Genomic DNA, 26831 nt, shown 5'->3' with positions numbered 1-26831 from the left:
TCTTCCTCCTCTTTGTCCGGGAGGTCCCAATCCATAGCAACAGCCGCCGTCTTTGCCACGCGGTCCTCCTCCTCTACACGTTGGCAGCACGGTCGGCCTTCTCGCGGGCCTCCTTTCTCCACCGCATCCATACGCACCACCACCATGGCATCCCGAAAGGCATTTGCGGCGGCGTCGATCGCCGCCGCCTCCGTCGCCTACTATTCTGGTAAATAATGAACTTGCCCTAATTTTTCTTGGCTGAAATGACTATTCTTGCCCTGAATTTTCTTACCTGTAATGACTATTTATTACAACATGATTATATAACATTAAGTTGCCAGATATTTTTATTGAAATAGAAGAAAATGTAACACAATTTTAAAGTTAACAAATATACTTGAAAATAATGTCTTGAATTAGAAAAAATGTACACCTTCTAATTGATATTAATTGACTCAACTTTATCTAGACATAGATGTATCTAGTACAAAAAGCATATAGATATATATGTATCTACACAAAGTTGAATTAATTAATTTGGATCGCAGGAAGTACTAAAAACCTATAACCATACTCAAGCATGGTCAAAATGAACGCATCAGTAGCCAAAAAAAAGAACGTAGCTCACTGGAATATGTACACTATGAAAACTAGAAGGAGCACTAATATAAGTTTCATAGAGGTTTCACCATGTTTCATATTTATGAATTAAAAGTGTTCCACCTTCAAGATTGGTCTTATTTAAAGACCACTTCTTTACAAACACAATGTGCAAACTGATCTTCACTTCCACCTGACGTTATTTTATGTCATTTTGGGTAAATTTTATTCCCACGCATATTTGTTATCATAAAATCATCAATATATATATAGAAGCGCCATGAATATTTCATAATTTATAACACAAAGTTTATAATGAACAAATTGGGCCCAACATGATCAAAGTGGGGCCTAGCTTGTTTGAAACCATAAAGTTTAATGGTGTTTTATTTTCTGATCAACATAAAACATCAATTAACATAAATCAATGTAGTCACTAATATTTAACTGAGTGATTAAGCATGTAGTAATACTTGTACCTATCATTCAATTCACGTTAACTAGAATATAAATAATAACGCGCATCACTAACAGATGCACATGAGGTGGTAAGCAGTGCATAAAGTAAAATGGTCGGCGACATGATGGCATGAAAAATTGGTAGGTAGAAAAGGCGATGAAAGTACAAGACATGGAAACCCTAGCTTCCTGACGCCACCGATGAACTTCCCTAGAACTTCTTCGTCTGTGGCAAGTCGGCCTATCATTTCATGTGAACTATAATCCATTGGTACCCCTATAGACTCATATTGCATGCATCATGTGAGATATACAATGCCATCAGAATCACCCCAGTCAGACCCGTATGAAAAAAACTTAGTCCATGTAGGTCACATGTGCAACTTTGGGCGGGAATGCATGACCCATGAAGAGAGTATGTGTGATGATGCCTATGAAGAGAATGGCTAGGGGACCAGCCATGAAGACACATTAGTCTCGGTGAACTGCCAGGTTGGGAACGGTGCTCAAAAGTTTTGGCGGGAAAGCATTGTGACTGAATATTGGGTGGGAAAGTGGTCGGGTCGGGAACGGTACTCCAAAGTTTTGGCGGGAAAATATCGTGTCTCAAAGTTGGGCGGGAAAATGGCCGGGCCGGGAACGATACTAGCTCCAAAGTTTTGGCGAGAAAACGCAGTGTCTCAAAGTTTGGTGGGAAAGTTTTGGTGAGAAAACATCCTGTCTGAAAGTTGGGTGGGAAGTGGTTGGGTCAAGAACGGCACGTCAATGTTTTGGCGGGAAACATCGTGTCTCAAAGTATGGTGGGAAAGTGGCCGGGTCGGGAATAGTACTTCAAAGTTTTGTCGGGGAAACATTGTGTCTCAAAATTGCGCAGGTAAGTGGCTACGGAATGAACAGTACTCCAAAGTTTTGGAGGGAAAACGTCGTGTCTCAAAGTTGGACAGAAAAGTGGCAAGGTTAGGAATGGTACGCCAATGTTTTGACGGGAAAACTTCGTGTGTCATAGTTGGACGGGAAAGTGGCCGGGTTTGGAACAAAAAGCCAAAATTTTGACGGGAAAACGGTGTGTCTCAAAGGTGGGCGGGAAAGTGGCCAGGTTGGGAATGGTACACCATTTTTTTGGCGGGAAAACATCATGTCTCAAAGTTGGGCGGGAAAGTGGCCGGGTCGGGAACGATACTCAAAAGTTTCTACGGGAAAACGGCGTGTCTCAAGTTTGGGCGGGAAATGAGCCGGGTCGAGACGGTACGCCAACGTTTTGGTGGGAAAACGTCGTGTCTGAAAGTTGGGGGGAAAGTGGCCGGGTCGAGAATGGTACGCCAATGTTTTGGCGGGAAAACGTCGTGTCTCAAATTATGGCGGGAAAATAGTCGGGTCAGGAGCGGCACACCAAAGTTTTGTCGAGAAAACCTCATGTCTCAAATTATGGCGGGAAAGTGTTCAGGTCGGGAAAGGTACGCCAGAGTTTTGGCGGGAAAACATTGTGTCTCAAAGTTGGGCGGGAAATTGGCTGGGTCGGGAATGGTACGCCAAAGTTTTGGCTGGAAAACGCCGTGTCTCAAAGTTGGGCGGGAGAGTGACCGGGTCGGGAATGGTACGCCAAAGCTTTGGCAGGAAAACACCGAGTCTCAAAGTTGGGCGGGAAAGTGGCCAGGTCGGGAACGTACGCCAAAGTTTTGGCTGGAAAACGTCGTGTCTCAAAGTTGGATAGGAAAGTTTCTGGTTCGGGACGGTACGCAAAAGTTTTGGCGGGAAAACATCGTGTCTCAAAGTTGGACGGGAAAGTGGCTGGGTCGGGAACAATAAGCCAAAGCTTTTGCAGGAAAACGCTCTATCTCAAAGTAGGGCGGGAAAGTGGCCGGGGCGAGAGCAGTACGCCAAAACTTTGGTGGGAAACCATCGTGTCTCAAAGTTGGGCGGTGAAGTGGCCGGGGATGGGAATGGTACACCAAAGTTTTGGCGGGAAATTAACGTGTCTGCAAGTAGCGCGGGAAAGTGGCCGGAGCGGGAACGGTACACCAAAGCTTCCGCGGGAAACCGCCGTGTCTCAAAGTTGGGCGGCGGGAAATGTACGCCAAAGTTTTGGCGGGAAAACGTCGTGTCTCAAAAGTTGGGCGGGAAAGTGGCCGGGGCAGGAACGGTACACCAAAGTTTTGGCGGAAAAACGCCATGTCTCAAAGTAGGGCGGGAAAGTGGTCGAGCGGGAACGGTATGCCAAAGCTTTGGCGGGAAACAGTCGTGTCTCAAAGTTGGGCGGTGAAGTGGCCGGTTCGGGAACGGTACGCTAAATTTTTGGCGGGAAAACTTCGTGTCTCAAAGTAGGACGGTGAAGTGGCCGGGGGTGGGAACGGTACACCAAAGTTTTGGCGGGAAATTAACGTGTCTTAAAGTAGCCCGGAAAGTGGCCGGAGCGGGAACGGTACGCCAAAAATTTCGCAGGAAACCGCCGTGTCTCAAAGTTGGGCGGTGAAGTGGCCGGGGCGGGAACGGTACGACGAGAAGCCATGCTCAAATCGCCGCCACCGTCCGCATTGATGGCGCCCACGGGCAGGATGTGGTTGTTGGATTTAGTGTGGTCGCCGGGGCATCCAGTGCATATGTAGCCGTGTTGCGCTAAATGTCATGTCATGCCGGGATCGGGTGAGGTACTCATCGTACTGCGGCTAGGTCGAATCCGTGGATTTTTGGATGGCATATCATGTCTTGTACTTGTAGCATCTAGCCCGAAACCAGATTGACTAGAAACGGATTGTTTCAAACTCGAATCAGATTGTTTAATACATTACTAACGAGATAGTCACTACTCACTAGTAGTAGTATGTTGGGAAGTAACCAAATATATCAGCGTGGTATATATTGATGGTTTATATATCATGCTAGTTTAAGTCCAGGTCTACTACTAATTTGTGTCCAAGCCTATAGGAAGTAGGTCGTACGTGTGAATCAACCGCTTGTGCATACACGTGCGTACCTACACTCGGAAGAGAGGGATAAATATAGCTACCTAGGTTTTGAGTGTTTTTCTTTGTGTCTACTACTAGTCTGTATAGCTTGGATGAGATGGCTCTTGATTCCTCCGTGTGTACGTAGAAAGCTAGCAGAAAATACTTGTACTATACTAAATATAAGAAAGAACGGAAGAATATGAGCGGAAGGGTGCTGCGCTTGATGTCACGCCTCTCCGGCTCCGGTAGTCGTGACATCCGAAGCGCGGTTGTAGGGACCAGCGGTCAGGACTAGCTGGCACTCGTATGATATGGCTTTGTAAGTTTATGGGAACTACACACGCTATATGTAGCTCCGCCGGTCGATTTAAGTAGCACACGTTGTCGGCGTTGGCAGCACCACCGGCCACCCATTGCAGCTCTGGGGGGCGGAGGGCATGCAGCTCCGGTGCCCGCCCTTTGCAGCACCGTGACGCGCTGCAATAGCGACGTCTCCGCCCGTGGGAGCAGGCCCGGCCACCCCTTGGAGGTGGAAGGAGATAAGGAGTGTGTTGTGTGCGGGAGAGATAAGGTACTTGGAGGAAAAACCGGGCTAGTGTACCCTCCCTCGCATGGTGAGGGCAAAGAGTGATACTCCCCAATCCGCAGCGCCGCGGCGGGAGGAGAAATGATTCTCGTATCGGCAACACGTAGATATGGATGAATGCATGAAAAAGAAGAAGAAAAAGGAAGGAAGAAATGAGAGTGGATTCAGCGTTCCTTTTATTTTAGAGAGAAAATCCCACCCCACCCCACCGATGATGCCCATGATTAATAATTAGACGTTGGCCGGTTAACTAATTAATTAGTGGATCTGGCCCGGGCATCGACCGTGTGATTGTGAGCATCGATTGATTGATTGAGGGAGGGAATGAGATGGCGCGTCAGGTGTCGTCTCACACTGCACGTGCAGGTGCAGTTCCTCTACTACTCGCGCGATTCAGCCCGGCCGCCAGCCAACACGTACGAGAGCAAATTACACGGTAAACCAGGTGGCGCTGGCCGTAAACCCCTTGCCTGATTTATGAATCACACCAAGACAAATCTGGAAATTAATAAAATGCAATCCCCTTGGATAGCTAGCTGGCGGGGCTCCAGCATGAGGACTTGAGGAATTCGCTCAGCCTCCACGTACTCTGATCGAATGATAATCCTCCTCGCGCGCCGTAGGCTTCTTCCTCGTATTGCAGTGTCACCTTCTTGTGCTAGTAGAGAAAGAAGGGAAGAATAGGAGCGGTTTGGTAGTTTAATTAGACGCTAAGTTCACTGAATTAGCTATGCATGGATTTTGGGCGTGAGTACGTAAGCCGGAGTTCCAAACTGATGAAAATGACAGCGTCCCCTTTTGACGGCAGCGACCGTGTGATTGTGGTCGTGCGTGTATATTATTAGGCTTGCTTTTGATTCTTCGTCTTGGGTACGTACATACGTGGAGTAGGCAGCAGCAAATAATTGGAGAGAAGAATATACTAGTACTACTAGCAGTAGCAGCGGTTTGGTGGTTTATTTTTTTTTTTTTTTTTTTTTTGAGCGGGGGTTTGGTGGTTTATTTAATCAGACGCTGGCTGGTTCGTTAGTTAATTAGGTAGTGTATGCATGGACTTTTGGCTAGTGGTGAGACGGTGAGACGAAGTGGATCCGCCTGGGCACCGACTGCGTGATTGTGGGCCCCAGGCGTGTACGTACTTTGGGTTGATTAATTGTTGGGTGACGTCCTTATCCAAGATGGATGATGAGAAGGCGCAGCTCGATTCGCCATACATCGACGTTGATGATGGCGCCAGTTTCCACCGCCAACCACCACTTGTGTACTCCTCCTCGGTGGCCAAGAAAGAGGTGTTGGCGGACTCCGCCAGCGCCTTGGCGAGCCTAGGAGCTAGTGTGTTCTGGGTCGTCGTCTACTACCGGATCGGAGGTACGCTGCCACCTTTTTCTCGGCCTATGTAGTTGTTGGCGGTGGCGATAGGGCCCGCTTCTTGCAGCGGCGATGGAAGAAACGGCAGCCTTTGGTCCGACGGGTCGGAAACCACCGCGTGAGGAGGAACACTAGCGCGGCGGCACCCTCGAGCGTGCGTGGGTAAGCGGTGAATGTTGGGCGTAGACAGCGGTGTCGGGTTGGGCCTGTAGCCGTGATTCGCGGGCATGGTGTCGATGTTGGCGGGCCCCACCACCGCCTGGAAATCGGGCCCAAACCCTTTAATACCGGTTCGTCCATAACGAGAGGATTAATCGATGTTGGCTGCTACTAATGTTACGCGATTATGATTGGCCTTTGTTTTATTTGGAAGAGGGGACTGAGCATTTGCAAGTGTTGAATTAGATTGTGGTGCTTCCTAGCGAGAGAGGTGTTTAATTTAGTCCAGAAAGGAGATGAAGATGTGTGGGAAAACAGGGCTGAATACCTATTTAGTCGAGGTTGGAAGAGATGGAGTTGATCTTTGATTCTTCCCGTAGTACTCGTAGTAGTAGATAGACAGCGGCAATTAATAAATTGAAGAGATACTAGTAGTATATGTAGCAGAATACTACTAGTACTAGAGTAGTGTAGTACATTAGTAGCAGCGTTTTGGTGGTTTAGTTGGACGCGAGCTAGGCATGCATGCACTGATTCTGGCTAGTAATAAAGAAAAATGCGTGAGTTGATCAGTGCGTGTTGGGAAAGTGATGAAAATGAGAAGGCAGGTCGATCCGCCCGGTTTTGACGGCAGCGACCGTGTGATTGTGGGTCCCAGGCGTGTACTTTGGGTTGATTAACACGTGATTGATGGCGAGTAGTAGTAGTATCGACCGATGAGTTGGTAGCGAGAAAAAATAAGAAAAGGAAGCAGGATTTAGTTCCTCCCGCGATGGAGGAGGAGGAGAATTGATTGCCTGGCCCACCGGAGCTAGCCGTGAGAGAGGGAAAAAAAAGGAGGAGGAGGAAATCAGAGTGGAGGCGGAATCGCGTGCATGTGCAGTTCCTCCGCGCGCAACTGACTCGCGCGAGCGCGTCGGAGAGAGAAAAAGGACGGCGGAGCCTCCGCGACGCGACAGGAGGCAGAGTGTGGGACTTCCGCGTATCTCGCCGGTTCGCCTTATCCAACCGAGCCACGCTCCCTCTGTGGGCCCAAGAGAAAAAAAAAAAAAAAAGGAAGGAAATCAGAGTGGACCCGCGTGACGGAATTACACTGCACGTGCCTGCCTATATATTACCGCCACAGGAGTTCGGCCAGCTCACGTACTGCACGCGACCATCCAGCTCGACCTCCTCACGGAGAGGCGCGACCTCTACGCGCGGAACCTGGGACGCCACGGCCGAGCTCATGCTCGGCTACGGCGCGCGTTTCACGCAGTTCCTCCGCGGCTGCCCGCGCGCGTTCCGGGCGCTCACCAGCCTCGCCGTCGAGAACCTCAGGTTCACCGACCCCGACGCCATCACAAACCTCGTCCGCCACTGCCGCGCCCTCGAGCACCTGTCCATGCGCTTCTGCGGATTCGTGCCGCCCACCACGGTCATGGTCGTGGACGCGCCGCCCGAGTCGCGGCTCAGGACGCTTCTGTGCCTCGAGTGCAACGTCCCCGGCATCACGATCCTGCAGGCGCCCAGCCTCGTCGAGTTCTACTGCGGGTGGCGGGTGCTCGTCGAGGAGGACGAGGGAGCACAGCCCCCGCCAGCGTCCTTTGGGTGCACGCCGCAGCTCAAGAAGCTCACACTCCAATACGAGCAGTACGAAGAAGCCTACGACGACGAGGAGTATCATTCAGAGTGGAGGCTCAGCGAGTTCCTCATGCTCGAGCCCCACCAGCTACAGGTGCTAACGCTCTCATTTGAAGCTACCAAGGTACTCCACTATATATATATGGCTTAACTCCATTGATATTGGTAGCAATTTAATGTAATCTTCAGTTAGATTTTCTTTGACGAAAAGTTGTGATTGAGTAGTGCATATCCACACTTTTTTAAAAATATATTATCTCACAAACTTCATAACATATGGACTTAATTTTTTTGCATGTCAAAAATTACAACTATAATGTGTTAAAAATAATTCGGTTTTTTGGCATTTTTTGATTTTAAAAAATCAATTAAAATTTCTTTAACTCTATCACCTTTGCTAACTTGGAGCTAACTGATTCTCAATTCGTCATCATTTAGATCTTTCGCCCGTCAGATCACCATTATGGTGAAGGACCAAAATTTGACTAATATATAACTGAAAATATCTTAGATGCTAGATAGTACTTACTTTATTGAGAACATCCTACTCCATCCTATGAAAATTGTCTGAGATTTGTCTAAATTCGGATGTATCTAGACACTAAATAGTATCTAGAATTCTAGATACATCTAAATTTTGACAAATATGAGACAAGTTTCATAAGACGGGGGGAATAGATCATAACGATGGCTTGAGAAGCTAGTACGACAAACAAATAGTGGTGGTGGTTGTAGGATGGCAAGGGGCGGTTAAACGGGGAGGTGGAGGGGTCTTTGTGCTCTTTGGAGCTTTGGGGGATGGTCAAAAAATGGATGTGAGAATTTTGGGGAGGAAGGAACTGCCGTGCACCATGGCCGATTAGCAAACATGAGTGGCAAAATGGAGCAACATGTTTGTTAACGAGGTTGGGTTCAGGATGCGGACCTATGGTGGTGATGTTGTGTTGGCTGAAGAAAGATGTCTCTATTCCCCTCTAGCTTAATGGAATGGTGTAAAGAGAACTGATACACAATGGCCGCTTCGCAACAACCTATGGCCCGTGAGTGGGCCAATACTAGATCAAGAAGAGGATACGACATCGAGAAAAAAAAGGTTAGGAGGCATTACGGGTGGAAATAGACCATGTTGATGTGTGGAGAGATGAGCTAGAGGTTGATGCTTCTATACATGTAGGTGGTTGGATATAGTTCCATTGGTCCATGATAATAGATCAATACAAAATATTCCACTTCTAAACCAACGCTCCAAGGTTCGAATTAAGAGTTTTCTAAATGAAATTTTGCATGTTTGTACGGTGTGTGCTATGATGCTTTTCAAGTAAACCGTGGGCTTCTATGTTAAATGTTTTTAAGGTTCTCACATGCATTCATAAATGTGTATTGTCATGCTCTTTGAGATTTTGTCCATGACTGCCTATGACAGATCTGGGTGCAACCAGAATACCCAAAATATTTGAGGCCCGCACTCGGCGGGCTAAAGGAGCTCAATCTAGAGAAGATCCATCCTACCAATGACTTTACGTGGCTCGTCTTTCATCTACTTGGAGCTGCACCACGCTTGCAGACTCTTCACATCGAGGTATGTGTTTGCCCCTCACTCTTTACGAGTATTGATTTCCACAACAAATATTTATTCGAGATTTGTTGACACAACGTTGCATCTACAATACAGACATAATGAACATTTATAAATTTGTAAAAACAATGTTATCCATGTCTTTGATACATACTCTATGCGTGCGCGTGTGAATGCAGGTCTTCAACCACGTGTGCCACCCCGACTGGCACAAGAAACTCGACATAGAGACGGACACGGTGTGCATGCCGCCGCTCGGGTTCAAGCACCGCCGCCTGAAGGAGGTGTCCATCCGCCGCGCGTTCCATGTGTTCAAGGACATGCCATTCGCGAGAAGGATCTTGGAGATGGCTGTGAAACTGGAGAAACTTACCCTTGGCGTGGAGGACTTGGGCTGTGACGGTTGCACGGTCACGTTGCCGAGATGGCCGGCTCTAGCCAGTTCTAGGCACACGTTCAACAGAGCTAGCAAGGATGTCGATATGCTCGTGGAGAAGCTGAAACATGGCATCGCCACGTCTGCCCAGATACAATTGCTTTGATCTGAGACCGATGAGATTTTGCTTTATGATACGGAGTATATATATTGCCATTGCGCATCTGTTGGGGGATTTTTGGTGTACAAGTAGTTGTTTCCTTACCCAGCTACTCGTACTGCCAGTTAAGTTAAGTTCAGAACTTTCAGGCACTATTTAGAAGCAAATTCATTGCTCATGCTTGTCTTTTTTTTAGAGAGAAATGCTGCCTACTTAGTCAATGTCTATAGAAGAGCGCCGAGACAAGAAAGTCCGGCGGCTGACTGAACAAGTCTTATACACTACTTATACTAGCCCTTCTTAATTAGCTATCTTACACGGAGTGCGGACGAATTACAACCGAGCTTGGGTGCACTCGATGAATGTGTGGCTAAAGTTAATCCATGAGCATTTAATGTTTCTATTTTTTAGTATGAGAATTAGCTGAAATTTACAATACATGTGTACGTTGTGTACATCTCCTGTACGACATTGAATGAATATGGATGGTCGGCAGTATGAGAATTAAAATCCGGCCGTGTGGTTGAGCAGGTGCAACATGTACCGGAGTTTGGCACATCTTGGACCTGTTGTGTTAAGCGCAAGCCACTAACTAGATTTTGGATGGTTGCCTCCGTGGAGTTTTTTTTTTTCAAACGAGCATTTTAGAGTTTCAAAACAGTCCAACGAAAAATTCCTAGATTTTGACAATGTCATATTGTACGGTGCAAAAATATCAACATGCAATAGTTTGTTTTTATGGCTTACACAAAAATGAAAACACTGACTCCGGCGCGCCCCAAAAAGAGCCGGCTTTGTTTCGGGCTCAATAAAACAGTCGGCAACCCCGTGTTGACCCCTTTGCGGGGCGCCGAACGGGCGCGCCACGTTGGATTCAACGTGTGGGCTCCGCCTGTCATCCACACGACCCTAATCCCTACAAGTTTCCCCCAAATCTCCCCCTTCTGCCCGCCGCTCCATCTCCCGCGCCCATCCAGCTCCCGCGATGCAAAACCCTCGCCACCATGCCACCGAAGAAGAAGAAGGCTATGGCGAAACCGCGCGCGGTGGCGCCGAAGGAGAAGCCAGCGCACATGACGCAGAAGTAGTGGGACGACGAGAAGAGGCGCTGCTCCATCTTGACGGCGGACCGTAGACGGTGTCGCCTGGCGAGCGATGCAAAAAAAACTGAGGAAGCGGCGACAGCCGCGATGGAGATGTGCCTGAGCTTGGGTGGCACGCCATCCAAAGCCGGAAGCGGCTGCTACCCCCTCAACGGCCGCAGTATGGCGGGCGGCGGCGCGTTATCGAGAAGCGTCTCTCCCTCCTCGCCAACCTACTTTGCCAAGCCTCCATCGCTCTCGCGGATGGAGGGGCGCGCCCGCTACTCCCCCGACTACGCCGACATCGACATGATTGTGACCCGAACGCGACGTACTCACGAGCATCGACGCCGAGGGGTAGAAATGCCTTCCGCTTCACCATCGACCTGAACAGAGACATCAACAACGGCTCACCAGATCTGCGCCGCGCACCGGGAGGTAGCGCCGGCCACGTGACCGACCGCACTGGTCTCCCCGCAGCCTGTACATCGGCGATAGCAGGAGCACCCACCATGTGTTCGGCAGCGCGTCTGGGCCACCATGGAGGACGAAGATGTAAGTTTTCTCTTGAATCATGGTTTGTGCACATATAATAGAGCTCCGGGGAGCAAAAGATGAGCCTTTTGATTGGTTTGCTAGGTGAACGACATCGACATCCTGAGTGGCATGATCCGCCACGGCCACGCCTACGAGCCCGTCTTCAAGGAGGATGGATACGGTGATGAGGGCGATGACTACGAGGAAGGAGACGGGATGGACGACGAGAAGATCGACAAGGACGCCGATGAAGTAGCTGAGGAGGAGTTGATCGACGTCGACACCGGCATGTCCACGAAGAACAAGAAGCGGAGGAAGAAGAAGGGCACCGGCACTCGAGGGCCAAAGTGGAACTCCCTAGAGAACATGTGCCTCGCCGACGCGTGGAAGCTGGTCAGCTTCTGCCCCATCACCGGCTCCAATCAATTCGGCGGCAAGTACTACAAAGGCATCTTTCATCAATTCAATGAGAGGAAGAGTTTCAGTGAGTACGCCACCATCCACATGATCTGGAGCGAGTCCGTCATGTCTCACCGTTGGAACCTCATCAAGAAGTCATGCAACACGTTTCATGGCTACTATGAGAAGGTGAAGAACCGCGCCGAGAGCAGCAAAAAGATGGTGGATTGGGTATGTATTGGCATTGTATTCATGTATACCATTTGATAGCTTCATGCCATTGTATTCATGCATTGCTTGCTCTTCCTGCATTTGCTAGATTCTCAACACCCTCACCATGTACAAGCATCGAAATGGTGACAAGGACTTCCCCTTCATGGATTGCTTCACAAAGCTTGAGTGTTGCAAGAAGTAGGGCGTCGTCCGCCTCAATCTCAATGACAAGAACCACGTCGGAGAAGATGGACCGGTTGCAGCCGCCCCCTCCTCCACCGGGTGCCCCATTGGCAAAATAAAGCCAAAGCCGAGAGGAATGCGGCACCGTCATTAGCCGCCATCGACGCCTCCATCGAGAAGATGGTGTCCTCCTTCTCCATCTAGAATAAGGAGGCGGCGGATAGGGGTGCCGCCATGTGGAAGGCAATGTTAGAGAAGCAAGATGTGAAGATTGGGCTCGAGAGGGAGAAGGTGGAGGCGACCAAGATGGAAGCTCAAGCCCGCGTCATGAAAGTCATGAATGAAGCGATGCAACTATCATTGGCCAAGATGACTCAAGAATCGAAGATCTTGATTGTGGACATGATGAGCATGGATCCATTGGCGAGGGTGTGGCTCGAGATGTACCACGAGCGAATCGGCAAGGAGGTGATGGCGACGCAACCTGCGGCAGCAGCCTCGGCACCATCGATACACCTGCCTGCGCCGGCGTACATGACGACATCGACATCGACGAGCATGGCTGCGCCGGCTCCCATGTGTCGTTGCCTAATCGACGGTACCCCGGAGGAGGGATCCTCACGAGGGGGAGAAGAAGTAGGGGCCATAGGGCGGAGTGCACACGGGACGGTGGTACGCGAGTTACCCAGCTTCGGAACACCTGCACGATGACAGGGCCTACTGCTGCTTGTCTGGAATTATCTCGGCGCTTTCGCGTTGTTACAATGAGTTGTGGTTATGCCTCTAGGGCTCCCGGGATCCGGCTTATAAAGGCGCACAGATCTAGGGTTTACATGGAGAGTCCTAGCCGGATCACAGATTGCCTAGCTACGGTACAATATCTTGCCGTGCACGTCACGGATCCGCCTTCCATACACGTCGTCCTGGATCCGGGTCCCTCATGGGCCTCCATGGATCCGGGTTACTCCTACGTCGGTACGGATCCGGCTTACTGATCCTGGGCCGGACTTCTTCCTTCATGATCAACAGCAACTGGGCCGCCCGATGGGCCACATGCCTCATCACCGTCTGTGGGCCACCCGGGCTTGCCGGATCTAGGCACTGTCGATGGTACACCCTTGAAGTATACCCACAACAGTAGCCCCCAGAGTTCTCCGAGTTTCACCTGCAGTTTCCGCCATGCTTGTACCTTTAGTTTCCGGCATCGCTGGCAACGCGGAGAAACTTGAAGAACTCCAACTTCGCATTTTCTTCTTTTTCCAACTTACAGCCGGAAAATGCTCTCATCCTGCGGGACTTCATCCATCGACGTTCCAAAGAACATTTCCGGGTTATTCCCTGCTCGCGAACGAGAGCCAACTTATCTTCACGCCATTACCCGGAATCTTAAAAGACTCAAACGGTTCCGCCAATTCTGGCGCCATTTTCGCGCGATTTGCGCGGTAACTTATCCCTAGCCATTTTTACCGTTAGGGTTTGGGACACGTGTCACGCATCCAACGGCGCGACGCTTGCGTTCCGACCACAGGATGCGGAGCACGAATCTTATCCCCTCAGCCTATAAATATCAGCCGTCGAGACCCCTTACCTTCATTCACCCCCTTCTCACCTTCCTGCCGAGCGCCGCCCGTGAACCCTTCCTCCGCCGTGCCGGAACCTGCCGGAGTAATCGCCAGAGCATCGCCGGAGCGAACCCACCACCGCAGTGTTCTTCGTGTTCTTAACTCCGGCGAGCCACCGCACGGAAAACTCGTCACCGGCGACTCCGACCACCGCACACGCCATTACGGTAAATCTTCGAGCTTCATCTTCGCGCCGCAGTTGGTAGGGGTGAACCTGGGGAAGACGATGTGGGATCCGACTAAGGAAAATTTCCGCCAAACTCTTTTTCTTCAGATGTCTTCAACGACTCCACCTCCGAGCTCGGAACCAATCATGGCGACGCCAATCTCCTCCGCCCCTCCTCCCTTCGCCCTGCCTCAGCCGTGGATCCTTCAAAGGATTCCGGCAAGGAGGCTGAGGGCACCTCTGCTCACCCGGAGAAAACCTCCGGGGCGGGTCAAACGGAGCAGCAGGCGGAAGAGGCTGCCAAGAAATCGAAAGCTCGAAAGCGCGACTCCGAAGCTAAGGGGAAGTGGTGGCCCTGCACCACCACTGAGATGGAATTGAAGAATCTCGAGGCGGAGGGCTTCCTGCAACCCGGAAGCTGGAGGTCAGTTCCAAATGAACCAGCTCCGGCTCCAAGGGACGACGAGATGGTGCTGACAAAGGCACTGGTGGAGCGCGGATTTTCATTTCCGCCTTCGGACTTCTTTCGGGAGATTCTGAAGACGTATGGACTCCAACCCCACAACATATCTCCGAATAGCGTGCTCGCCATCAGCAACCACGTCGCTCTCTGCGAAGGCCACCTCCGGGTTACTCCAGAGCTCCCCCTCTTCCAATACTATTTTTCTGTCAAGAAGGAGAAGATCCGCCAGACTTCCGAATTGGCGACTTGCGGTTCCGTCACCTTCATAATCCGCCCGGGCCGCGTCTACCCCCCCACCGACCGCCACGAATCCGCGAGGTACTGGTCCGGGGGTTTCTTCTATTTGAAGGACGTCTCCGACCCCGCGAGCGACAGGAAGCTGCCGCCTTTCAAGAACTGCCCCGCCACGGAGCTTCCATCATGGACGCACTGCCCCCACTTCTCCGACTCACCACAGCTGACCCGCGCTGTCAGGCGGATCTGCAAGCTCACGGAGGAAGGGCTGACGGGGAAGGACTTAACCCTTTCCTGGTTCACGAAGCGGATCCAGCCGCTGCAACACAGGGATCGCCTGATGTTTGAATACACAGGGCGCGACGATCCAATGCGCGCCACCAAAGACAATCTCTCCGCCGACGCCATCGACAAAAGGATCCGGGTCCTCATCAAAATCCCACGTGAACTCCACGTTCACGTATGCAACAAAGACATCCACACGGAGGGATCCGGAACCGCGGTACGTCGTCTTGACTTTGGTTTATTGTTTTTCTTCAAACTTTTCTGTCTAAGTGTTAACTTTGCATTTAGCTCGAGGCGCTTGAGGAAAGCGAACTCGGAACTCTCCTCCGAGTCCCATCCACTGGCAACGCGGATCCGGAAGCCGCATCAGAGGCGGAAGCTCCTGAAGCTCCACGTCCTGCGAAGAGGAAGAAGCCAGCCCCTTCCAGCCCTTATGCGAAACGCCCTCGCGAGACGCTCAGCATTGCGGCTACCCGGAAAGCTGAGGCAGAAAAGAAGCGCCTCTCGCTGATTAATACCAGCAACAAAGGGCAGCCTGCCATCCAGCATTTCTTCAAGCCTTCCGGGTAAGCGTCTACTTCCGAGACCCAAGTTCTGGTTTAACGCTAAAACTCGTACTTATGCTTTTATGTCATTTCTGAAGCTCCGGAAGCCAGCCCCCCAAGGCCCCAAGGGTCCCGAAGAAGAAGGCCAAGCCATCTCCGGCTTCCATTCCAATTACTCCTGAGGTGGAAGTTCCGCCCAAGGCTTCATCTGCCAGCAAGCCGGATCCGAAAGACGTCATCGACCTTGATGACCTTCCTGAAGATCCTGCCCACCATGGTGACTCCGCCCAGGGGACCTCCTCACCCATTCCTCCGCCAGATCAGCCAAGCTCCGCTTTCGCGGGGCCTACTGGAGAAGAACAAGAGCAAAAAGTTAAGCTCCTCCAAGTTACCAACGCGACTCGAGTCAACCTCGAACCAACTCCGTCCCTCCAAAAGCTTACCCTTGCACAACGTCACGCGGAAGTTTCCGCGATGCTGAACAAGGTGTGGGGAAAACCGGACGAGGAGGTGCGTGAACTCGCCGAACTGGAGGAGAACCTGAAGGATTTTTCGCCAAGCACAAGGAAGTGTGGCAGGTAATACTAGCCCCCAAGCATTGGGTGATATAGTTCCGTGCAACGTGTATTATCCGATGCTTTCCCAGAATGTACTTTAGACGGAATTTTAAAAAAATTTATACCTACTGAATTCCTCGCTAGCCCCCAGGATTTTTAAATATCCGGCTAACTCCCTGCTGCTTCACAGACCACACGGAAATTGCACGAAGATCTGCGCATTCACGTGCTAGAGTAGATCACGGAGATCGAGGGGCTGCGCCAGAACGCGGAAAATAGCCAAAAGGCTATCCAGCTGCTTGAGACCCGCCTTAAAGGTACGAGATCCGGGTCTTCACTTTTTGTACTGTCATAGTTCAGGATGCATAATGTGTGCAACTTTCTGCCTTCAGAAGAATCTGCCAAGCACTCCTCGTTTGATGAGCTTTCCGCCAAAGTCAAGGTGCTTGAGGCGGAGAACGAGTCCCTCAAAGCCTTCATCCAAGAATCCTCAATCAAGGAGACTGAGGCGAGGAAAGAGCTCTCCGGGAAGCATGCCCGCGACCTGGCGGAGCTGAATGAAAAACTGGAGAGAAGCCAGGGCCGCGTGATTTCCACAATTGCTAAGAACAAAGTTCTGGAAGCGGAGGCGGAAGCCATTGACAAACTTATCTTCCGTAAGCATTTTTCCGTATCGTTGCTCCGACTAACTTGTATGAGTCCTCTCTAGCGGAACTGAATCTCTTTCTTCCACAAAGAAGCCTTGGCTTTGAATGGTCAAAAGAGTCAAACCTTACGAGGACGGAGGCATACGATGAAGCGCGGATATCAATTGACGCATTATTTGAAGCTCGTCGCGGAATCGCCATGCCTCTGTCTCTCGAAGAAGGCCAAAACCACGGTCATCGATACGATGACCAAACTTATGAAGCTGGTGCCGGATTTCATCAAGGATCGGGCAGGAGTCTTCAAAGACGCGGAGTCGCCTCCCTAATCCTGGCCACCTGCAAGGCTCACTTCCCCTCGCTCAACCTGGCGAATGTTGCACGCGGAGCCCCCAAGGGTTCCGATATGGATGCCCTCCTCGCGGAAACCGAAGGCTATGAACAGCTGTTTGTCAGGCGAGTGGATCACTCGTTCTGGTATAACAAGCACGATCTGCCCGAAGGATTTTCCGATGCAGAGGAAGAAGCGGGTGAGCCGGAGTATTACGGGGAAGGATCCGGGTCAAGCGGCGAGCATTCCGGAGGAAACTCTGGCGACGACTCCGAAGCCGGATCTGGTGACAGCGACGACGGCTCCTCCTACCAGCAATCAGAAGAGGAGGACTCCGAGTAGAGTTCCTGTTTTAAACAATGAAACAAGTTGCATCATTTTGGCCCCAGAGTGGGTTTGTAATAAGACTTAAATTATTAAGTAGCTAGGAACGAAACGATTATGCATGGGGCGGAAACACTTATCCTGCTATCCGTTAATGTTATGTGCATGTTTCGTTTTATGTCGGAAAGCAAGTGCTGATTTCATTGTTTTCCGGCTTGCCCGCTTGACCTTCCGCGAGCCGGAAGACCTTAGCCGGAACGTCGCGGCGACTTTAAGCCCAATGGCAATCCGTCAATAACCGCGGAAACAAGCCCCCGTGCGTAGGTGCCGGAAATCGCTACTAGGAATCCACGAGTTCGCAATGACAACAACTTAATCGTAAAACTTAAGCTTACGTCCTGAAGGACGATTTTTGAAAATCACAACTTTTGTACACGCCTAGGCGGAAAAATTCAGCTCTGCGGTTTTAGTCGGAAAACATACACGATCTAAAATGAACAAGTAAAGGAGGTAAAAGACTCAAAGAGTGAACCATAAGCTTTATTTCATTGATCATGTATAAGTATTACAGAGTTTATAACTCGGAAAATATATGCTAAGTGTAGAAAGGACGTAGCTGTGCGATGTTCCAAGGGCGATCTGTTTCATCGTAAATGTCATCCGGATCCTCACGCTTGCGTTTCCGGTGCCAGTTAGCAGGTCTATCCCTCAGCTCGCGGAAATCAACAAGGTAGTACGACCCGTTATGGAGCACTTTGCTAACGACGAAGGGTCCTTCCCATGGAGTTTGCAGCTTATGGTCTTTCACCTGTCGAAGGCGGAGGACCAGGTCTCCTGCCATGAAGGAGCGATTCCGAACTCGACGACTGTGATAGCGTCGGAGCTTCTGCTGGTAGATGGCGGAGCGCTGATCAGCTAGGTTCCGAGCTTCCTCAATCAGGTCCACAGATAGCTGTCTGGCCTCATCAGCTGTTTCTTCATTGTAGGCGGAAACTCGCGGTGAATCGTGGATGATGTCGGAGGGTAGCACGGCTTCGGATCCGTATACCAGGAAAAAAGGGGTAAACCCTGTTGATCTGTTAGGGGTAGTTCAGAACTCCACAAAACGACTTCCACTCGTCACCCAAGCTCCACTGCTCGTCGCAGTTGGTTCTTCAAGGCGCGGCTTAATTCCTGATAATATCAGACCGTTAGCCCTTTCAACCTGACCGTTAGATTGTGGATGAGCCACAGATGCAAGGTCCAGTCGAATCCCCATTGTGTCACAATAATCCCTCAACTCTCCTTGGGCGAAGTTTGTGCCATTATCTGTGATTATGCTGTGCGGGATGCCGAATCTCATCACGAGGCTGCAGACGAATTTTAGTGCCGTAGCACCATCGGCTTTTCTCACTGGCTTAGCCTCGATCCATTTGCTGAACTTGTCAACAGCAACCAGGAGGTATTCAAAACCGCCAGGAGATGATCTCTTTAACTTACCAACCATATCGAGCCCCCAGACCGCAAATGGCCAGGTGATAGGTATGGTCTTCAGCTCTTGGGCTGGAGCGTTTGGTTGAGTAGCGTAATACTGACAACCTCGGCAGGTCTTGACTATTTTATCAGCGTCTTCTTTAGCTGTAAGCCAATAGAAACCTAACCGAAAAGCTTTTGCAACGAGTGATCTGGGAGCGGCATGATGCCCGCAATCCCCTGCGTGGATCTCTCTGAGGATTTCAATGCCATCTTGATTAGAGACGCATTTAAGAAATACCCCTGCTGCACTTCGTTTATAGAGCTGTCCATCAACTATTGTGTAGGTTCCTGCTCGTCCGACGATTCGTCGTGCGAGGACCTCGTCCTCTCGGCAACTTCGATCGATGAGGTAGTCCAGAAAGGCTGTGTCCAAGCCGGAATGATAGCCATCACTTCCCTAGCCGGAGACACCGCCACCTCCGGGTTTTCCGGGTTAGCGCCTTTACCGAGGGTATCCGGAGATGCTCCAGGAAAATGCCAGGCGGAATTTGCCTCCTGCCGGATCCGAGCTTGGATAGCATGTCCGCCGCTGTGTTATCGTCTCTCCTGACGTACTTGACTTCGTATCCGAGGAAGCACTTGGCGATCTCATCAACTTCGTCTCTGTAGGCCGCCATGACGGAGTTTCTGGCGTTCCAGGTTTCGGCTACTTGTTGTGCCACCAGGTCGGAATCTCCACAGCATATGATGTGCTTGATCCCAATTTCCTTAGCGATGCGCAGGCCGTGTAGTAGAGCCTCATATTCCGCCATGTTGTTAGTAGCTTCAAGTGGATCTCGCAGAACATACCTGCAGCTTCTTCTCCGGTAGGGGACTTCAGGGTGACTCCGGCTCCCGAGCCTTGATGCTGCTTGGATCCATCGAAGTGCATGACCCATGTCTCTCGGTTCCGGCTCCGGACTTGCATCCGGAGCTTCGTCCAATCTGCGACGAAATCCGCCAAGACTTGGGATTTTACCGCAGTCCCGGGCTTGTAAGCGATGTCGAAGGCGGATAATTCGATGCCCCATTTAGCCGTACGTCCCGTTGCGTCAGCGTTGTTGAGAATTGTTGACAGCGGAGCCTTGCTCACGATCGCATCGGATGCTCTTGGAAGTAGTGTCTCGGCTCTTCCGGCTGCCTAGGAATACTCCATAGGCTAGCTTAGAAAGTGAGGGTATCTTTGCTTTGACTCCGTCAAAGACCTCGCTAATATAGTAGACAGGTCTTTGGACGTCATATTCATGACCTTCTTCCTTTCGCTCCACCACGATGACGAGGTCGATGACTTTGTTGGTAGCTGCGGATAAAGGAGCATTGGCTCGACTTCGCTGGAGCTGCCAAGATAGGTGGGGAGGTAAGTATTTCCTTCAACCCTCGAAGAGCTGCGTCACCGCATCGTCCTGCATAAATTTGTCTGTTTTCTTCAGCAGCTTGTACAGAGGTAGTGCCTTCTCGCCAAGACGGCTAACAAACCTACTGATTGCTGCAACACAACCAGTTAGTCGTTGCACATCTTTGAGACAAGTTGGCCTTTTGATGCACAGGATTGCCTTGATCTTTTCCGGGTTAACTTCAATGCCTCTGTGAGAGACTATGAAGCCAAGGAGTTTTCCTGCTGGCACGCCAAAGACGCACTTCAGCGGATTCAACATCATCTTGTACCCGCGGAGGTTGTCGAAGGTTTCGTGAGGTCGCTGATCAAGTCGGATCCTTTCCGGGTCATGACCGCGATGTCGTCGACGTAAGCGTGCACGTTCCGCCAATTTGGTCCTTCGTGCACCGCTGCATCGTACGTTGGTAAGTAGCACCTGCATTTTTCAAACCAAAGGGCATAGTAACATAGCAGTAAGTACCGAACGGGGTAATGAATGAAGTCACCTTTTGGTCGGATTCCTTCATCCGGATCCGATGATACCCGAATCACGCATCAAGAAAACACAGAAGTTCCGCCCCCGCCGTCGAATCAATGACTTGGTCAATGCGCGGCAAGGGGAACGGATCCTTCGGGCAATGTTTGTTCAAGCCAGAGTAATCGATGCACATTCTTAGTATTTCAGTGTTCTTTTTGGGTACAAGGACGGGATTCGCGACCCAATCGGTGTGGATAACTTCTATTACAAAACCTCGCTTCTAGTAACTTTGCTAGGTCCATTCCTATGGCGCGGCGCTTTTTAGCTCCAAAGCGTCGCATAGCTTGCTTCACTGGTTTGGCCCCCGGAGTTATGTTGAGGTAGTGCTCGGCGAGTTCCCTAGGTACTCCGGACATGTCAGAAGGTTGCCATGCGAAGATATCCATGTTAGCGCGGAGTAACTCGACGAGCGCTTTCCTATTTGGGGTCCATGTTGGCTCCGATCGAAACCTGCTTGGAAGAGTCACCCGGGATGAGGTCATGCTTCTTGGTTTCTATCGCGGGCTTGAAGGAGGTTTTCTGCTCGGAGATCTCGCTTCTTGGTGGTCTCATCTCGCCGGATCCACCGCGGCTCCGTAGCCTTTCAGCCTCTTCTCCGGATATCACGTACTCGCGAAGGCGGCTTCGCCTAACTCGCACTCATGAGCCTTTTTGTAGTCTCCGGATACGGTAATCATACCTTTAGGACCCGGAATCTTGAGCTTGTTGTAGATGTAGCACGCTCTTGCGTGGAACTTGTGGTAGGTGGGCCTCGCGAAGATGACGTGGTAGGAGCTCTTGAAAGGCACAACTTCAAACGTGATCTTCTCTTCGCGGAAATTATGAACGTCGCCAAAGGCCACGGGAAGTGTGATGCTGCCGAGGGAGTTCGCCTTCTTACCCGGAACCACACCATGAAACTCAGTGGTGCTGTGTTTGAGCTGTTCCTTGGTGAGGTTCATCCGCTCTAGAGTCTCCATGTACTTGATGTTCAAGCTGGCTCCGCCATCCATGAGGCACTTGGAGAAGTCATACCCGTCTATGCGGGGACTTACAACCAAGGCGTAGCATTCCTTTGGCACGATTGCGGGGTGATCCTTCCGATCAAATGTGCATGGGATTTCCGACCACCGACGTATCGCGGCACACCGAAACTATGGCGTTCAGGATCCGGGTAGCTGACTTGGAGGCGCGCATCGTTGGGGTTCCGAGGAAAGTGTGGTAAGCCCCCACGCTCTTTTTGTCGAATGGATTGGATTTACCTGCGGCTCCTGCCTTAGGATCCGGCGAGTTATCATCCTCATCCATCGCCTCGGAACTATCGTCCTCTTTGTCCTTGTTCTTGCCCTTGCCACCTTTGCCGCGTGGGCGGTGCTTCCGGGCGCGCTTGTATCCTGCCTCCGGGTCGTTCTTTAGATCATTGACCCATTTGCGCTATGCGGTTGGTGTGAGTGGACTTCCCCGTAGCCGGATCCGCATGGGCCGTGCAGGGCATGTCTCTCGTATTCCTCATAGGTTTGCGGGCGCGGGATCCGCCACCGTGACCTCGGAGGTATGTCGCCGACCGCCGGCTCCGCCTCCGCGTCCGCGTCCTCTGCCGCCTCCCCGAACCTCCGCGTTGAAACGCCATGGCGATCATCTCGGATCCGCCACTCTTCTCGGTCATCGTGGTTCTTGCGCTTATGGCTGCCGTTGCTACCGTTGTCACGGTTCTTTTTTTGCCGATGCAAGGGGATTGCCGTGGATCGCGAGATCACCGCTGCGCCATCATCGGGCGGCGCAGTGATCGCCGGCGATGGTGATCATGTCGTCCAACGTCGCTTGATTTGCATTAACCATGCAAGTTAGCTTGTGCCGTAGCAATCCTCCTCGCTGCAAGCCCCCAATGAAGGCGTGCATTGCTGTGCGGTTGTCGACGTTCTCGCACTCGTTTCTGCATGCCAACCATCGGGTGAGGAAATTCCTCGATGTTTCGCCCTTCTTCTCGGATGCATGCTCGTAGGTCGCTTGTTGTGGCAGGCCTCTTGTAGGTGCCCCTGAAGTGTTTCTCGAAAGCGTTCTTCAGGTCGAACCAGCAAAAGATGGAATTCTTCTCGAGGTCGCTTAGCCAGATCCGGGCTGGACCTACAAGGTACAACTGAAGCATGCGGCAGCGATGTTAGGGGTTCCTCCGGCGAAGGTTACAAAGATTGTAGTAATCCTCAATCCAGGTATCCGGCCTTTCGGTGCCATCATAATGCTTCAGATTTCAGGTAGCTTGAGGTTCATCCTTGGCTTTGGTTCCTCTCGAATCATCCTGCCAAAGCACTTCGGACCAATGTAGTCGGTTATGTACTCGTTAAGGCGATCCCGCGCGTCGCACGAGCCGTGGCGAGGAGACTTTGAGCGAGAGCGAGATCTCCGGCCATTGCCTCCGCCTCCACCTCCGCCGTCACCGCTAGGTGGTGGTGAGGGAGACCTGCGAGGTGGGCGGTCTGACTTCTTGCTTCCGCCATCTGAATCTCCTCGGCCTTCCTGGTGCCGGCTCCGGCACCTGAGGCTGCCTTCGCTCGGCGTTGGCTGCCCCGGTGGTTCCGGTGCGGTTCCGGGTTCCGGCGAGGCTCGGGTCATGGCTCCGACGAGGTTCTGGATCGCGGTTCCGGCGAGGTTCTCGGACCACGGTCCTCATTCCGACTCCTTCGGGCTCGGGCTCATGAACATTGTTCGGTTCCGGCGAGGTTCCGGCGAGCGCTCCCTCGTTTCTCGTTTCTTGGCAGCACGTTGTCGCGGATAACAATCCCACCATGCCCCGGGGGCCCGGTGTTTCCGGCTGGACTACGGCGGCGAGGGGGTCGCGGGTAACCGTTGGGCGGAGGAGAGGGGTTGCGGTATTTGTCTCGTCCAGAGTACATTGCATCCTTTCCCTTTCTTGGATCTGACGGTGGCGTCTTTGATGGTACGGGGATCGGATTTGGGTGTTCCCTGGCTTTCCTTCTTCTCGCGCTCCGAGGATCCGGTGTGTGATTCATCGTCGGGATGCCGATCAGCGCGGGCGTCCTTCGCGCGGTAGATACACAGTTATCTGGATTGGATTCCAACCTGCGCGAAGTATCCGCCTTGCTTTGCTGCTGCATTGCTGAAGCGACAAGTGTGCGGAGATAGTTGATATCAACCTCTTCGTCCTTCTTCTTCAGCAATTCCGTAGCTTTTTGCATGTTGTCCTTTGGGGTTTCCAGCGGCTGGTGCTCTGCGGGCGTGTTGAAGGGTATCCTGCGAGGCGGAATTGCTTCTCTAACAATTCGATCGGCCTCCGCCTGCGCATAGATCATCTTTACCTCCCACTCAGCCCTCATGCTCTTGACCTGCTCGAGTGTGGCAGCAATCTCGCGGTCCCGTCTGTCGGTTTTCCGCCTGTGCTGCATGATCTGCCCTCCCTACCTTTAACGCAGCTTCGGTATCGGCGAGCTTCTTGGCTGTGGCCAGCATTTCCTTTCTGGTGATCTCTAGAGCCTCCAGATCTGTGGCGTCGCCCGGGGTTATAGGTGTGTTAAGAACTGCTCGCGCGGCCACCTCTTCTGCTGACAGGATTTCCTCCGAGGAAGAATCCCTTTGGGGTCGCACCCGAGACATTGGAGATCCTTGTTGGGATGGTTGGGGGTCAGATTGGCTGGCTTGGTCTCCAGATCCAGTTTGTCCCAGCGCTGCTACCGTTGCGAGAACCTGCTTGGGCTGGGCGGAGTCGACTTCGGGCTGATCACTGTATCCGTATTCCCTTATCTTGCGAACGAAGTCATCAGACTCCATGGAGGGGGTATCTCCGGAAATTGGGCTCAGATTGCCCAAAATCGACTCTTCAACCGGAGCTTCGCTTTCTCCGACAAGCTCAACCTGATCCGGATCCGCGTTGTGTTCCGGTGCTTCTACCTGCTCAGGACCAGCTCCGTCTTCTTGAGGGGCGGTTCCGGCGGTATGGGCCAAGAAGTGTACGAAGTGGCACCTCTGCTTTTCTAACACCTGGGAGACCTGTGCGGATCTCGCATTGGTCTTCCACCTTTGTTTCTCGCTCAGGGCGGATTGGGTGGGCTTTGAAATTTCCAGATCCAAGGCGGAATCTTCCTTGGGAAGCTCTGCGTCTCAGATCGGATCTTCGCGACAGCGTCCAGCTCTGCGGCGGTCGCGTCTCGTTACTTACTGCTGGGTTTCCGTCGGAATCGACGGTTTCCCCCGATGAAGATGTGTATGCCGCCAATTGGGACGATGGAGAGCTTGACGGGTTTGTCCTAGCCGGAATCCAGCACTCATCCGGAGGGACGATCGGCAGATTCCCGGCGTAAAGGACGCGCCCCCATGCTGATGGTGTCGTCGTAGCTTCCCATGGCGGAACCCTCCCGGTTCCGGCCTCCGCACGCCACAGCCCCACGGTGGGCGCCAACCGTCGTTGCCTAATCGACGGTACCCGGAGGAGGGATCCTCACGAGGGGGAGAAGAAGTAGGGGCCATAGGGCGGAGTGCACACGGGACGGTGGTACGCGAGTTACCCAGCCTTCGGAACACCCGCACGATGACAGGGCCTACCGTCGCTTGTCTGGAATTATCTCGGCGCTTTCGCGTTGTTACAATGAGTTGTGGTTATGCCTCTAGGGCTCCCGGGATCCGGCTTATAAAGGCGCACGGATCTAGGGTTTACATGGAGAGTCCTAGCCGGATCACAGATTGCCTAGCTACGGTACAATATCTTGCCGTGCACGTCACGGATCCGCCTTCCATACACGTCGTCCTGGATCCGGGTCCCTCATGGGCCTCCATGGATCCGGGTTACTCCTACGTCGGTACGGATCCGGCCATCGATCCTGGGGCCGGACTTCTTCCTTCATGATCAACAAAGAATCGGGCCGCCCGATGGGCCACATGCCTCATCACCGTCTGTGGGCCACCCGGGCTTGCCGGATCTAGGCACTGTCGATGGTACACCCTTGAAGTATACCCACAACACCATGCCTCCACCGGCGTCCGCTAACGAGGTGCCGCACGTGATCGCCGACGACACTACTAGGAAAAGGCCTACCGCCGGCGAACCTAAAAGGCCCATTGCCGGCGCACCACGAGCCCGCCGGTGCGAACGCGCCGGTGATAATGAGCATCGCGCCGGCGCACTGTGCAAGGCGCCAAGGCGATATGTCAACATCGCCGGCGCACCACCCAAGCTTCGCCGGCAAAGCCAAATTCCACCGGCGCACGTGCAGCTGCGCCGGCAGTAGGTCTTCCAAAGATCGGCGCATGCCACGTGCGCCGGTAGTAGGGCATTTAGGTGCGCCGGTAATTATATTCGAAAATTCATTTTACAGCCTTTTTTTCTAGCATATTACAATACATATTTGACAAAGTATATATTTACAACGCAGTTCATATTTAGACAAAGATTACATGCAATATGAGAAGCACATAGAGAGCCAAGTTTCATTTCGGTATCAATACACAATTACGCAAGTCTCGTTCCGGAATGTGTTGATTCATACAACACATGTGCATATGCAACACCGAACGACGAAGTTTCACAAAGTTAGAAGTCTCGGTACATAGTCGTCACAAGTATCGTCATACACCTCACAATGTAGGTCCTAACCTAAACTACAATCACATAGAACATGACCAACATGGTCATGATGACCATCATCACGAAGGCCATGGTCTTCATCCGGTTCCTCCTCATGTCCCTCATCTCTCCCGCTAGATAACGGGCGTATCTTCCTTCCGCCTCCATCCTAGTGGGGTATCCCTTGTAGCTGTTGCCGCTGAACGGTGCACCTGTCTCCGACAGTCCTCCCGCCGTCGTAGACTCCAGGAACCCTCCCCTTGTACACGACATATGTCGTCGGCATCTCCATTCACAAGACAAGTAAAACGTTAGTACCAATGCAATGAACAAGTGCCAACTTAAATAAGAGACAAGTAGTATGAACTAAATAGCATGTGCCTCATACTTTGTTGGTCGAAATAAATAATAACATACAGGGATGGGGTCAGTGAGGCTAGGTAGGATGCACAAT

The 26831-nt window shown here is 51.7% G+C and overlaps 2 protein-coding genes across 2 annotated transcripts in view; one reads left to right on the top strand and one right to left on the bottom strand.

Annotated features, from left to right (window-relative positions):
• The window catches only part of LOC127305496 (ribonucleoside-diphosphate reductase large subunit), a 95343-nt gene that overhangs the window by 18172 nt on the left and 50340 nt on the right, over window positions 1–26831 (bottom strand). The gene's annotated exons all lie outside the window — the stretch shown is intronic.
• On the top strand, window positions 5751–10001 carry LOC139830097 (uncharacterized). The gene is made up of 5 exons (XM_071821394.1): window positions 5751–5940; window positions 6673–6746; window positions 7226–7846; window positions 9146–9301; window positions 9478–10001. Exons 1-5 carry the CDS (start codon window positions 5751–5753, stop codon window positions 9838–9840), a joined length of 1404 nt encoding a protein of 467 aa, XP_071677495.1. The 3' UTR covers window positions 9841–10001.

This window comes from Lolium perenne, chromosome 6 (assembly GCF_019359855.2).
Source record: "Lolium perenne isolate Kyuss_39 chromosome 6, Kyuss_2.0, whole genome shotgun sequence".
In the NCBI taxonomy this organism is placed as follows: domain Eukaryota; kingdom Viridiplantae; phylum Streptophyta; class Magnoliopsida; order Poales; family Poaceae; genus Lolium; species Lolium perenne.
Note: the sequence above shows the minus strand (reverse complement) of the source record. Positions and strands in the feature narration are given on the sequence as shown.

What these genes read in the sequence shown, in the direction of transcription:
- LOC139830097 (XM_071821394.1), top strand. Translation starts at nt 5,751, where the DNA reads ATGGATGATGAGAAGGCGCAGCTCGATTCGCCATACATCGACGTTGAT. An exon ending in ACGGCAGCGACCGTGTGATT is followed by an intron (nt 6,747 to 7,225) that starts GTGGGTCCCAGG and finishes TTACCGCCACAG; the next exon opens with GAGTTCGGCCAGCTCACGTA. An exon ending in TCTCATTTGAAGCTACCAAG is followed by an intron (nt 7,847 to 9,145) that starts GTACTCCACTAT and finishes TGCCTATGACAG; the next exon opens with ATCTGGGTGCAACCAGAATA.